The 14,479-nt window shown below is 41.6% G+C and overlaps 1 protein-coding gene across 2 annotated transcripts in view; it reads left to right on the forward strand.

Annotated features, from left to right (window-relative positions):
• LOC146174876 (synaptotagmin-10-like) overlaps nucleotides 1–9,996 on the forward strand; it is a 113,090-nt gene extending 103,094 nt beyond the window's left edge. For both annotated transcript variants that reach the window (XM_084584050.1, XM_084584051.1), the window contains exons 7-9: nucleotides 2,258–2,381; nucleotides 3,535–3,706; nucleotides 3,885–9,996. In XM_084584050.1, coding sequence (XP_084440176.1) covers nucleotides 2,258–2,381; nucleotides 3,535–3,706; nucleotides 3,885–4,071 — 483 coding nt within the window. In that variant the 3' untranslated portion in view covers nucleotides 4,072–9,996. The remainder of the gene's footprint in view (nucleotides 1–2,257; nucleotides 2,382–3,534; nucleotides 3,707–3,884) is intronic.
• Nucleotides 9,997–14,479: the final 4,483 nt, after the last annotated feature.

The following is a 14,479-nucleotide window of genomic DNA, read 5'->3' on the forward strand; positions in this document are numbered from 1 at the left end:
GAATCTGCTAAATGTAAGCTGCACTGAATAAATTTTTTCCTTTATGAGTTTGACATAAAACAATTTTAGTCTTGCAATCTTTTTTGATAGGTGTAACAGCATCAGCATGCTAAATCCATTTCATACACTTCTTATTCTCTTCTAGATAAACTAAAAGCAATTCAAAACAGCCTGCGTTTTCGACACTCAGAAAAAATAAAATTTGAAACGCCTTATTCAACGTCAATAGCAGAATGAAGCTGCGAGATATCAAGCATTTGCTCATGTTTTTGGCGCTTTCAGAGTCTCGAGCCAATTATGTGTTATTTTCCTTCATATTCTACAGAAGCGCCTGGTATTTTGTGTTCTTTGCCATGAGAAGGAGCCGAGTGCATATGACTGCATAGGGAGCTTAGCTCTGCGTTGCAAATTGGTGTACTGGTGGTGTCCGCGTCTTTATCAGCGGTAATTATTCATGCCAGGCACACTGGCACGCCCAGCGCCTGCTTGGAGGCTGTAATGCGAATGCCTTTGGGCTGTGCCAACAAAGAATGCAGTGGAAAAAGCTAACGCGCTGTTACTTCTTTTTTGTGCGCCGTTTCTCGGCGAGCCCTCATTACGATGTGTGGCCCGGTAAAAGCTGCCTGTCAAACGCGAAAACAGGGCAGCAATTTTGTCTGGTTCTTTCTGAGCACGTTAAGCTTCTTTGGTAGTCTTTTCTTGTAGTAGTTTCATCGCAACGAAGCGTCTATAATTTGGAAGAATGTTTCATAACAACATTTTTTTAATTCATTAAATTCATTATTGGAAATCAACGAAACAGAAGACATGTTTTCGCCTGCATCATACTTGATAACAGACGCTGATTAAAAAGGTGATATGAATATATTTTATCTGTGGCAAATATCAAATATCAGTAGGTTGCGAGTTTTTGAAAAAAATACTTACCTTGCCCAACTTCTGGAACTAATAATTGAATGAAAGACCATATCGGAGGAGACCGGTAAAACATTGCCTCCGGGAAAAATATTCTTGTGTAAACGGATATCCTCATGTTTTCTTTACTAAGTTGGTTAAACATATACTTTGGTCGGGTATATAGCGTTTAGCTTGCCAAAACGACTCAGACTATAGAGATGCTGCAGTGAAAGTCTCCGGATTTTCGACCACCTGGCATTCTTTAACGTGCGCTAGCATCGCCCAGCACACGGACGCACTGCTTTTGATAACCATTGAAAAGTCGTCAAGCTCGATGGGATTGGATCCCGTGTCGTTGGGTTGAGCAGTACAGAGCCCTAACCACTATGCCACCACGTCAGGTAAACTGACGACTAGAAATGAATATTCAGCGCTGCAATGAAGTCGAAAATATTCTAGCGCATTTTGGTTTTGGAACTTCATTCAGGTTCCTAGAACGATCTCAGCGTCAAGCGTATGGTGATATAAAGTGTGACATCAAAATATGCGAGCAAGCTCCATGTGGCACGTTTTTCTCTACATGCACAGTGTATTATTGAATTCACATCACTGTGTATGAAGCGGGTAACTGCAGAAAATTAAGTGGGCCACAGAATATAGGGAATTAGACCGTTGCATTTGTTATGGGTTAATATTCTGACGATTACTTTTACTGCCAGGATATTTTTCTCATTGCTGTGACCACAAAACCTGAGTTAATTTTTCTGCACCGTTCAAGTTGCCTTTTGAGCCACTGTGGACAAGTAATGAATACCTTTTAAGCGCATTTGGATGCTTACCTTGAAAACGTCAAGCTGATCTGGTACAGCTTGAGGTTAATGTGGTACCCCTTGTACTTCTCTTCTTGTGTTTATGTGTCTTTAGCTGGTTCAGTATGTTAGCTTGAAGTTATTTCTCAACCTCCAATGAGCAATACTGGTCATGATCTACATACCAAAACATTTTTGGCGCGTAGGTATGTCTTGCTAGATGGCTCATTATGTTGGTTTTAGTAGAATGGTATATTTAATGGTGCAGTGGTTTTATTGCCTCATTTCTTGAAACTTTGCTGTCTCTCCATTTATTGATGCCAATACATCGCTCAAAATTACTAAATGAATTATATATTTTTATGGCCAGTGATTCACCTAAATCTTATAAAAAAACAAGCAAAGAAAATAGGAAATCCGACATAAATTACCTTTTAATTATTGGGGCTGAATGAAGCAACGCTGCACAAGTAGCATTTACTAGGCTGTAATGTTTGTTCGAGTGGTCATCGTTTCTTCAGGTCACGAAGTGCTTTTTACTTTTTTTTCAGGAAAAAATGGACAAACTAGGAGAAGTGATGCTCTCTCTCTGCTACTTACCAACAGCCGGAAGGCTTACAGTTACAGTTATCAAAGCCCGGCATCTCAAACCGATGGACATCAGCGGCTCCTCGGGTAGGCCATTCTACGCATTACAAGACTAAACAGTACGACGCTGCCATTTAGGACGCCTCGTTGATATCTTTCATGTCATGTTTCAGGTTTCTCAGATTAAATTTTGCGCGGTAAAACTAATGCAAACAAAAGGTAACCTATCTATGAAGACAATTTAACCTAAGTGAAAGAAGGTCATGTCAGATTTGAAGCAGGCCAGATTTCAATTATTCCGGCCAACCTCTCTGCCTTTTCCTTTCAATAATTACATCTATCTATCTATACCTAAGTGAAAATGAAATTCGCACATACTTTTTTATAAACCTTTTACACTGAGTTTAGTTTGTGGGCCTGCTGTGAAAAAAAGGTGAAAATATATTATCAATATTTTCTCGTTAAGACCGCATGAGCGAGTCATATTCTACACCATTACTTTCGCCTAAAGACTGAAAGTATATATGAGAACTCGTATAAATGGTAGTTTAAAACTAGATGTTTTAATAATAACTTCATCTAAACAACTTTCGCCAATCCTCATTAGTCTCATCAGTATTAAAAGATGGTAAATGCCTTTGCATGAATACAACTATTGAACTTCAAATAATAACTGAACATATATCGAGGAAAATCGTAAGTCCTTAACATTGCTGAGTATTCGCCGCATAACTACGTGAAGGTTATATCAGCGGTTTAAGTTAATTCTGCTTCTAAGAAATACACGAAATACAAATGTTTGCATTTCTCTTTCATTAAGAATAAATACTGGTTTCTTAATTGCTATTTTATTGATCCCGTTTTTGTTATATATAACAGGCGGTCCGAGGCAGGGCAGTCATATTTATTTAGAAAGCGAATCTCACGCAACATCAGAGCAAGCTTTCTTTAAATCCAGAATAAGAGTAGACTATACTGGTTAGTGCAGCTGTGCAAATGAATGATTTAAATTTGATGCAGGCATCAATTTTGGTGTAATAATGGTCTAGAGGCTGTTGATTGCGATTAAAATCATGACGTTCTGTGATTCCCTAAGTCAGAATTTTTACTAATCCTCCAAAACACGTAATATCGGTGTTAGAATGCGGATGCCTAAAGCAGCTGCAAATATTTGCCTTTTGCCAGAAATTACCTAGGATGCTAATACGTGGCTGATTTTTCCCTCCGTGCAAATATGCAGACCCTTACATCAAGGTGATACTCGTCTGCGAAGGCAAGCGTATCAAGAAGAAAAAGACAAGCGTGAAAAAGTCTACGCTTAACCCTGTATTCAACGAGGCCCTCGTCTTCGATGTGCCGCCTGAGAATGTTGATGATGTCAACCTCGCCGTCAAGGTTGTCGATTATGACCGGTAAGTCACTCTTATTTCCAGCTGGCGCATTGATACCTAATTATTCGAGGATAAAATATTTCTTACTGTCATGGAAGCAGTAAAATACATCTTTGTGACTTCGCTAAACATTCACAATGCGCAGAAATTTGATAGGCCGAATTTGTAGGTTTTAATGTTTTGTTTCACTCTATTCCAGTGTTGGACCAAACGAGCTCATGGGCTGCTGTGCCGTTGGAGAGTTGGCAGCTGGTGTTGGGCGGGATCATTGGCTCGCCGTAATGGACAACCCCCGCAAACCCACCGCCCAGTGGTATCCTCTGGTCGACAGCCTTCCGGCCGAATTGGATCCACCGCGGACACCGTCTGTGACTTGCTTAAAGTGAAGAGTTTTCAAGCAGAGAAATAATAGCGAAATATGTGTGACCGACTGTCACTTGTCTGCCTGTAGTCTGCGTGTCATGTTGAGACGGTCATTTCTGTGGGGCTGCCCTTGTAAGCCGACACCGTGTTATTTCAACGTGTCGGTCGCGTCATCTCATATGGGTTCGCCTGCATGTGAAAGGGAGAACCATCAACGGAAGTTCCTTGTGGGACGCTCCTCAGAGCTCTGTACACAAGCGGTAAGCTATGATGCACATTCTGTAGAAAGATCGGCACGAAGTTCGAAAGCAGAATGTGATCAAACAAGGAAACTGTCCTCTGGATGCGAGAAGTTCCTAGGACAACATCCGTGAGATATAAATATTGTTCTGCGTGATTCCTGCACGGTTGGTGTATTTTCTGCCATTAAAAAGAAATAGTGGTGAAAACATTGCAAAGTAAACCCTATTTGCGTTACAGTAATATTACATATGAAGAGTATACCTGGCCCTGCTACATGATGATGCATTTACTAACCACACCCACAAACAAAAAGAAAGAATTGCAAAATCACATGTGTAAAAAAATATGGCCCTGGAAGTTTGAGGAATGATGTTCTACAATTGCTGATCTTAAAATTAGTGGAAATGAACGTAATGTTTATATTGGCCTCGTGCTTGATTTGAATAATTTAAATTTCTTTCCGAGGACATTTATTGCCTTTAAACGCACCATAATTAAGTTATCAAAATCATCGGAGAGTTACTCTACGTAAAAAATGACTGTGATCTTTTATTGTCAGAATACTGTCATATTTGTGCAGTATCTGGCTGTGAATAACCGTGAATGTGGTCCCCTGAAGTAATTCATTGCCGAGGAGAAGCCAATACTCAAACCCTGCCACATAATTGCAACCGAACTATCGGCAGTAACGTGTCACTGGAGTTAACAGTTAACACTAATATAGACTGCAAATCGAAGTACAGGTCGAACCACATGCGCACCGTAATTCTCGTATTTACTGAGTAAAAAAATAGTTTCCTGACTAGATGCTTAGAAAGAAGAAAATTTTTATTTTAGGGTGCGTGTTTCTCCGACATCCTAAACATTATTTCAGATAACTTTTAAGATAAAGCTGTTTAGTGATTTAACTTTTGCATTGACCAGATTCTATATATAAATTTGGTTTACTATTGATGATTTTGTATTATTGCATTTGTTCCTTGAATAATCTGTTCTTAGAACATACTCTTTCTGACATAACAGATTCCTTATATACCGACCTTCTTCGGTGCCATTGTGTTCTGCCACCGAAGCTGACGATTGATGCATGTGCTTGGACTAATAATAGTACAATCTACAATGTAATCGCGGGCTTTACGTGTATTGATGAGGGAATCTGAAGGCTCATCAGAGCTACCACGTGCTGTTACGTGCTGCGGATACCACGACCATATTTGTTTGCAATCAACTTTGAGGTCTTTACTAGTGGAGTAGATAAAGGATTCGGGTTACCCTTGGCTTCTTTTATTGTACCATACGCACAATATAGTTTCGCTATGTTAACACAGTTTTTAATGAAAACATGCATGTGTGACGTCGGTATATTAAGATGTTGCGGAGAAGTGATGTGCTTAGTCCTTTGAGTAAAGGTTCAATAATATTTGCATTACATTTTTTTTGTCAGCTGTGGCCTTCCTTGTCAGTGATTTTTGTACCATCTGAATGTTTCCTGGGTACGAGCCGTACCGCGAATGCGCGCTGAATATACCTAAGGCCTAAGTGTAATTTTGTCAGTGACCGTTATCAGTGTGATATGTAGACACCAGAGAAGATATGTTTTTCATTGTAGCACACAAAGACTGTAACCCGTTTTCAGCACTATCCTTGCAATAGCGTGAGAGTGCATCTTCACCTAGACATTGTTTACACATTACACACAGCATGTTCCACAAGTTGTGTCCCATCTATGCCTCTCGCGAGATGCCATGTTTAACTGAAATACATCAACTATTTTCCTCCGCACAACGTTATGTGTTGTTAGTGTCCCCGGCAAATTATGGTGTCTGCATGGTTTGCTCGAAGGAGCTACATTTTTTGGGGGAGTAACAGAGTGGTAGAGAATGGTCATATTCGTTAAGCTTAAACTCATGGGGTCAGATGTTCCAACTCGTTGAGGAACTATGTCTGCCCTCTTTGAATACAGGTCAAAGTTTACGCAGGGCGATATATATGTGATTTGCTTCAATGATTGCAGAATAATTGTATAACATCTTTGTGTGCCCAACACTATTCACCGTTCGAGACCCTGTGAACACCTGTTCTGCATGTTGTTATTTTGTACCATATATTCAACTGCAAACGTGGTATTCTAGTTTGCTTATCTGTCGAATTTTAGGTCCTGGCGAAAAGTCAGCGAACGTCACATTGCCTAACTGCACAAGGTAACGCATGAGCCCGCACCTAGATTCTGATGCAGTTTGCTATCAAGATTCTAATGGCCGCACGTTGGTAGAATGCGCAGAGAGGAAAGTATAGCAGGCGAGCAAAGAAAGTGATTAATACAAATGTCTTCCATTGTAATCACTAATGTGCGTGGCTCTTGAGGCAAGACATGTTGCGAGTAACTGCACCATGTTTAACTTCATTCCGTGATATATGTGCAATGGCGTCTTTATCGGTTTAAACACTGCGTGGTGTTATGCTAGTGTAGTGAAGAGTGAAAAATTATTGGGACATTACATCCGAATATGTCCAGGTCTTTCTAAATAAAAACAAAAGGCATCGGTTTAGTAGGATGCAATAACTTGAAACTGCACCACCACGAAACCGCCAGCACAAAGAGGAATGTTCCATTATTAGCATTAGCTGTAAGGTTTATGGTTAGGTGCTGCCTAATGTCTGCTGCTGTGAGCGAGGAAAAGATCATGGTTGACCGCATCTGCTTAATAGAGCGTACGCTTGGTGGCCATGAAGGAAATCGCTACTAGAAGGGCTGAAACTCAAAATGGTCTATCAACACTATGACCCGCATTATGCAGGTTAAGTTTAGTACTTGGGTAGGTCTTCGCGGTAGACATTTTGAATTCACAGTTGTACATGTTTTGGGTGCGCGAGTGGGAAAATAAGCACCGAGACGTTTGCCGGCGCAATTGTAAACTAAAACACAAAAATTACTCGTTGCTTTTCAGCTTCAGAGTTGTGCTGCATTTTTTGTTTATACTTCTGTGTCCGAAGCATCCTTTTATGCTGGTAGGTGTATTTTTAAAATTTTTTGTGTAGTTTAGATATTGTATTGTAATTTTTATGGAAGGTCAATATTATGTCCTTATTCCTGACACTTCTGCAGGTATCATTGCTGACACAGATTTCGAATATTTAGGGTTGTGAGTTTAGAGCGCGCGATACACTTCGTTGTGCCATTGCTAAGTTCACAGCATCACTTCGTTTCATTTGCTATTTTATGCCTCCGGTTATTAAGGGCTGCACCAGGATATATGTATAGAGACGGCTCGTACGAAAAACGTCGTATAAATTGACATTACTCTAATTTCTTGCGGAAACCGCAGAAAAAAAGCTTTGCATCGATGTTACTTCGGTAGTTAGCAAGACTATCAGAAATTGATAGTTACTGAAGCGCATTACGTGTACAGCGCGCCGGTATGACATGTAGCAAAGTGAATACAGTACATATAGTAGAATCACTTAAAGATCACTGAGGGGCTTGGGATGGTAACAAGTTCACTTCGCTTAACTTTCGCTATTTTACAGTTATTGTCGTAAAATGTCAATTGGTATCCAGAGCATGACACTAGACGTTTTTTCTCCCAGTACAAAGTAAGGTAACTGAAGCCATTATTTGCAAAACACTTTTAAACTACGAGGCATTATCGGTAATCAAGGGGTGGCGTTTTGTACAACAGTACTTTTCATTTTTGGAGCTCTACATAAATTGTTTGATATTAGAACTATGCATCATAATAGGCCGCCATGGTAGTAATAAAATTGACATGATGAATTATGGTTGATGTTGTTGTACTGCTATAGGTTGTTTAAGGTATTGCTTATCACGTAACCCAAAACAGGCTTTCAATTTCGTTGAAATCAATGCTTAGGTATTTTATCATTTGTTGTTTTAAACGAACGCATCTACACATTGAGGAGAGATTAGGTGCACATACAGGAGGAGGTCACCTTTTAACATCCAGGCTTATTGAGCTAAATATTCATCAGAAAAAAAAAAAAAACATTCCTCATAAAGTGTGCTCCCAAACAGAAGCTATACAAAGAGCTACAAGCGAATTTCTCTGCACCTTCCCTCAAAGAAGAAGAATATAGCTATATATACGTGTTTAATGTCATGCTGCTTTAAGAGCGGAGACAATCTTGCTTGAAAGCATTGTTCACCCACCCGGCAGGAGCACGCCATATCAGTGCACCTTAATTTCTCCCAATAATATAAAACAGTATATGTGAATGAATATTTAAGATCTACAAATTTATTCCAATTTTAAATTTAAATGCCAAGAAAACTGTGGTGAAATTACTAACACTAAGCATTATTCTTCGTCTTCTGGGAGTGCCGGCAACGCATTTTCGTAACCATTTCAAGCGTCAACAATATTAAAGGGTAAATTTCACAGATCTTTCGAAATCGTGTGTATTTGAGTGCTTCTTCGTATTGATCTTTATTATACGCATCCAAGTGCTGAGATATTTTATATTCTACTGCAATTTGCCTGCACGCATACGTCCAAAAAGGTTATGGAAAAAATTATTTTACAAGTTTTTTTATTATCAGGATATTTGAAAACAACCATAGTAAATCAACGTAAAAAACATGGTTCCATCAGATTCTGTATGAGGGTAAGGAAAATACTGCAATTAAAGCCTAATACAAGCTTACATTATTGCCTCAATGTTTCCACCTTCAGTTACGTCGCAAAGATTTTGCACCAAAATTAGAGAAAACGGGTAGCCGCGCCCAGCTCTCCTCGTATATTATCGAGCTGCAAAAATTTGAAACCACTTCACAAAGCAAAATATTCAGAGTGCGCTATTTTTCGCAGCCTTTTCAATTTTCATTAATACATACATTTCTTCAGTACTCATTATAGTATCCTTGTATTCTGGGTTCAAACGTCGGCACTTGAGCCTTGGTGTTGTAAATATTATGCTCGCGCGTAAGGCATCCTGCGAACCTTAAGGCCACATCTCGTGTACAGACCACCACCGTAACCCCTTTTTCTTAGGCGTCTCTTTCGCGTCAGTGTTCATTTGCAGCATCATAGAAGTGAGAGATCAGCTATGGCAACCTTATACCGGTTGTGCGAAGAACTGGGAAAAATTACCTTGCGCAGCGCTTGCCTATACTTGAGGGAAGCATGATCGCCCAGAATGGGCTCTGCAATTGTTTTTGTTATGCATGGTTGCTTGAGATTCCTCACAAACTCGCCTATGTAGACATTGAGGTAAACGCACACCATGGGTATGATTGTATATTCTTTGTGCAAGTGGAGTGCATTTCGTTTTTCACGTACATTCGTGCTCTCTATATAAAACGTCGCTACCCGCCCCAGCGTTTACCCATTGCAGAGTGCAAACAACACCCTCCCACTTCTGCAAGTTGGTGTGGTTTTTACGTGATACTAGGCTTCTTGGTACAAATGTGGATGCGCTGTTAGCTGCACTGTGTACAGATTCGATGTCAGTGTGTGAGCGAGCGTGATTTCCTATGAGATATATTCTTTTGTAGACACACAAGCTCTGAAAATGTGTTTACACTGATGTATATTTTTGAGACGAGGACGCAGCTCGGTGGTCGATTGTTACGGAAAATTGTTGTAAACAAACATCTACCAGTGCTTACATTCCACAAGTGTGAAGTTCCACCTAAAGTATATGTACTTGCCGTACATGAACAATAAAACATGCTGTTTATTTTTGACGTTAACAAACGAGAGTGTATTCTGTGTGTTTTCTAAGCGTTCACAGACCTGTCGAAGGTAAAGCACAAATCGATATAAGGCAGACTATGATATCATAAGCTCAGTTTATATAACTCTGCTCTTTAATTGTGCCACGGACTTCAAGATATCATTTCGCCGCAAATAAGCCCTAAATAGTTAGGTATGGAGCCCTAAAAAGATATGCATGTAATTAAGACGCTTTATTATTATCATCATCATTGTCAGCCCACTTAAGGACGAAGGCCTCTCCATATTCTTCCAATTGACCCGATCGTGGGCTAGCTGCATTCACTTGTCCCCTGCGAACTTCCCGACCTCATCCGTCCACATAACTTTCTTCCGCTCCCTGCTGCGCGTTTCTTCCCTTGGAATCTAGTTTGTTACCCTAAGCGAGCATCTGCTGTCCTCTCTTCGCACTACATGTGCTACCCATGCCCAATTCTTGTTCTTGAGTTCCCCTAGAATGTCAGTAACTTGAGTTATTTCTCTAACCCGCTCTGGACGCTTCCTAGCTCCTAATGCTACCATCACCATTATTTTTTCCAAGGCCTTCTGCGTTGTCCTCAACGTAAGTAGGAGCATTTTCTTTAGCCTCCATACTTCAGCCCCATTATTGTGTACAGTAAGATGCAACTGTTGTATAATTTTCTCTTGAGCAATACTAATAGGCGGCTAGTCATAATCTGCGATAACTTGCCAAATGCGCTACATCCCAATCATTTTCTCCTTGTTATTTCCCTTTCATGGTACAGATCTGCTGTCACCACCTGCCCTAAGTAGACGTATTCGCAACAAGATTATGACTTGACAATAACATGAAAAAAGTCCTTCGTACACTACATGAGTGCAGACAACGTATTGCTCGCAACGGTTGAGAAACTATCGCAAGATGGAAGTCTCTGATTCCTGCTTCATTGATCGCACAGGCCATCAGTGACCAGAACACCTGTCTTTGTCTGGTCGCCGTAGATAAACAGGTGTCAGGAGAGCAGTGACCCTGACCGTGGCCACTGCGCCATCTCCAGCCGTCTAGCGATCGATTTCTAGAGTGCCATAAAACTTATCGCCCCCTCCTCCCCCTCTCCGCCTTTTCAGTACCGGAGTGATGCTCGGCCATTAGCTTAGGCGCTTCCGGATAAAGTGGACGTAATTTTCATAACATTTGCATCGACTCTTAGGTGGATAGTAGTGTAAGTCTGTCATTCATGATGGAGATAACTGTCTGGTTAGTGACAATAAAAAAAAATAGATTCCAGCCTATACATGTAAACACCTAGGGGTTATATGCTCTCTACATCCTTGTTAGAGAGAAGAGCGGCTCTTAACCACCCGAATCAGAGTAATGGCAAGGCAAGGACGTCCTGGCTTTTCCGAAATTACTTGCGCGTTACTCTGAAGAGAGCAATGTGTCGTTCTCCCTGCCTTAGAAGGCTTGGCATTCGGCGAGGCGTCTTTCGCGATTTGGTTTGGGACCTCAGATCTTTATTCTTGAAAGAGCAATTCCTAATGTTAAGAAGTCATGAGCTCATACTGATCACATTACATTTCATTGCACACTCCGTGGGTTGCTTCTGTTGGTTGAATGAGCTGTAAGGCTTTCGGGCAGACGTCCAGCGCAGCCTTTCGTTCGCGTCGCTCTATTGGAAACACCCCTGTGCGTGTGAGATCGAGGCATTGAGTTTAATCCACATTTCAGAAAGTCGTCTCAGTAACTGTACTCCTCACGTCCTTGTTTTAGAAAAACGCACAAGGGGTAAGAGCTAAGGATCTTCTAAATAAGTCGTGAGGAGAATGATTTGAGTTTATTTCATAGAACACAATCTGTGCTGACGGCCGGCGTGGTTGCTAAAGTGTCGTGGAGGTTTCAAAAAATGACCCAAGTGTCGTATTTAATTGCATCGAACTGTGAATTCATTTTTAGATAATGCTAACAAATCCTAGCAAGACATACCCAGTATCACCATATTGTCTTTCCTTTATGAGTCCCAGGCAAAGATTTTCTGTAACCAGCCAATAAAGAGTTTCCAGTTTTTTTCGTGTGTATTCGTCAAGGCCGACTCACTGACTGCGTTCAGTTCTCAACAAAAGTAATTTGCACAAACGTGTCAGTAGTTTGAAGCGGCATCGTTACATCATCGTCATTGTAAATTAATTCAAGTCTATGTTGGAAAGCTTGTGGCGGCCCAAAAAGAAAACCAAACAAATAACTTGAGAGCCAGGGAAAAAAAAGATAAATTAACGCAGAACAACAGCTTATCATTATTAGCATTTTTATTTTGGAGCTAATGATTTCTTATATGATAAAGAACAGCCTTGCGTTCAAAAAGCAAAATATTATTGTTCTTTTCGAATAGAAGGTAATTGCACTGTGCATTGCAAGGTAACGTCAACTCAAAAATAGCACAGGAGACTGTCGGCTACCAAAGGCAAAATACCTAGCTAACCAAAGGGTAGAAACAAGATCTGCACCTTTGTAACCTCTTCACACTTCAGTTCAGTTCAGTCGTTCAGTCGTGTCTGACTCTTCGTGACCCTATGGACCATGTCACGCCACGCTTTCCGGTCTCTCACTATCTTCCTAACATCACACAACTTCATCTGCAGTGCCTCGAGGATGCCATCTAACCATCGCGTTCGCTGCCTACCCCTTCTCCGGAGACCCTCAACCTTTCTCAACACCAAATCTTTCTCCAGGGACTCCTCTCTTCTCATCAGATGACCAAAGTAGCTGAGCTTTAACTTTAGAATTTGTCCCTCCAATGAGCAGTCAGGGTTTATGGTCGACAATATCGACTGATTTGATCTTCTGGCAGTCAAAAGAACTCTCAAGAGTCTTCGCCAGCACCACAATTCAAACGCGTCCATTCTTCGGCGGTCAGTCTTTTTCACTGTCCAACTCTCGCATCCATACATCACAACTGGAAAGAACATAGCACGACATATACGGATCTTGGTTGGCAGACTAACGTCTCTGCTCTTTACTAGGCGGTCAAGGCTAACCATTGCTCTCTTTCCCAAAAGCAGGCGTCTTCACACTTAGGACCTAAAATAATTGAACCTCGGTGCGCCGCAGCAATAAACGGGAATATTTTCTCCAAATGATCTGGAAGCATAAGCCATGTTATTCACTCGGGAAAAGAGTTATGACTGAAGCTACTTGCATTTCTTAGGAACGAGTTAAGAGGCAAACAAGATGTAATATTTCTAGCTGACTTTTGAATTTATTGTTACGTCGTGGCATAACAAGCAATGGAACACAGCGACACAACAGAAACAGAACGACGTGATGACATGACGATGAAATATGCTTTAATGTCTAGCGGGCCTGGCGCGAGCGCTCCATCCCACGCCACTGCCCACTTCGTCATCTTCGTAGCATTACCCGGGGCCACCGAGCGATCGTCCCGATCGATTGCTAGAAATGAAATGCATGACGTGACGATGAACACAGACACAGGATTGGGACATGAAACGCTGGACACCGCAATGAATGCAAAGATGGGAAGAATGCTTGCACCGGAGCATCAAGTCCAATCTTCACCGTTTGCCGAAAGCCAAGGCTCATGGACACGCCGAACGGCTTGGGAGGGGGTGGTGTCTTCGCTCGAGTTGTGAGGTCGCTTCGTCGGGGGGTCGGTAAGGTCGGTAGAGTCGGCTTTGGGCTCTTCCTGGTCGTCGTGTGTTGTGGTCAGGGCTAGGGACGAGGCTGGGGACAGCGGCTGGTCGGGTCTGAGCAAACAGGGCTGGGGCAGAGCTGGGCGGCAATCTCCACGGGCTTTCGGCAGATGGACCCGGCGTACGGTTGGCTTCGACGGTGCAAGGCGAGGATGGGGATGGACCGCACCTCCACCAAATGTTACGTGGTGGCATAACAAGCGATGGAACACGGCGACACAACAGAAACAGAACGACGTGATGACACAATGATGAAATATGCTTTAATGGCCAGCGGGCCTGGCGCGAGCGCTCCCCCCCGCGCCACTGCCCGCTTCGTCATATTCGTAGCAATATATTGTTCAATTGGTAAAATCAAGACTAACCACAACATTACACTCAAACTATTTTTTTGACGTCTAATATACACAATGCCATGTTCCGCAGCGGAAATAAATGCTAAAAATGCGGCGGAAATAATTAACATATATTAAGAGGCTAATAATCTCTTCCGAGATGTCACATTCCATAAGCAGGTTGTTCATTTATATAAAATAGCCTTTACTTCAGGCGAGTATGAATCTATTCAAACGCAAGTTCTGGGCATATAGTCTCATAGAAACCCTCTTCTAAATGAACATTTTCGCACCCAACCTGATAGAGCAATGAATATTACGATCCCTGAGATGTCCCTGCTCTTCACCTCACCCCACTCGAGTGGAATGGGAGGCGGCCCTGCTATGCAGATTTGTAATAGAGGAACAACGACCTCTGTTCCAATGGTCTCGGGCGGCGGATTCAAACTTTC

The sequence above is a fragment of the Amblyomma maculatum genome, chromosome 11 (genome assembly GCF_055883805.1).
Source record: "Amblyomma maculatum isolate TAMU_Amacu chromosome 11, ASM5588380v1, whole genome shotgun sequence".
In the NCBI taxonomy this organism is placed as follows: domain Eukaryota; kingdom Metazoa; phylum Arthropoda; class Arachnida; order Ixodida; family Ixodidae; genus Amblyomma; species Amblyomma maculatum.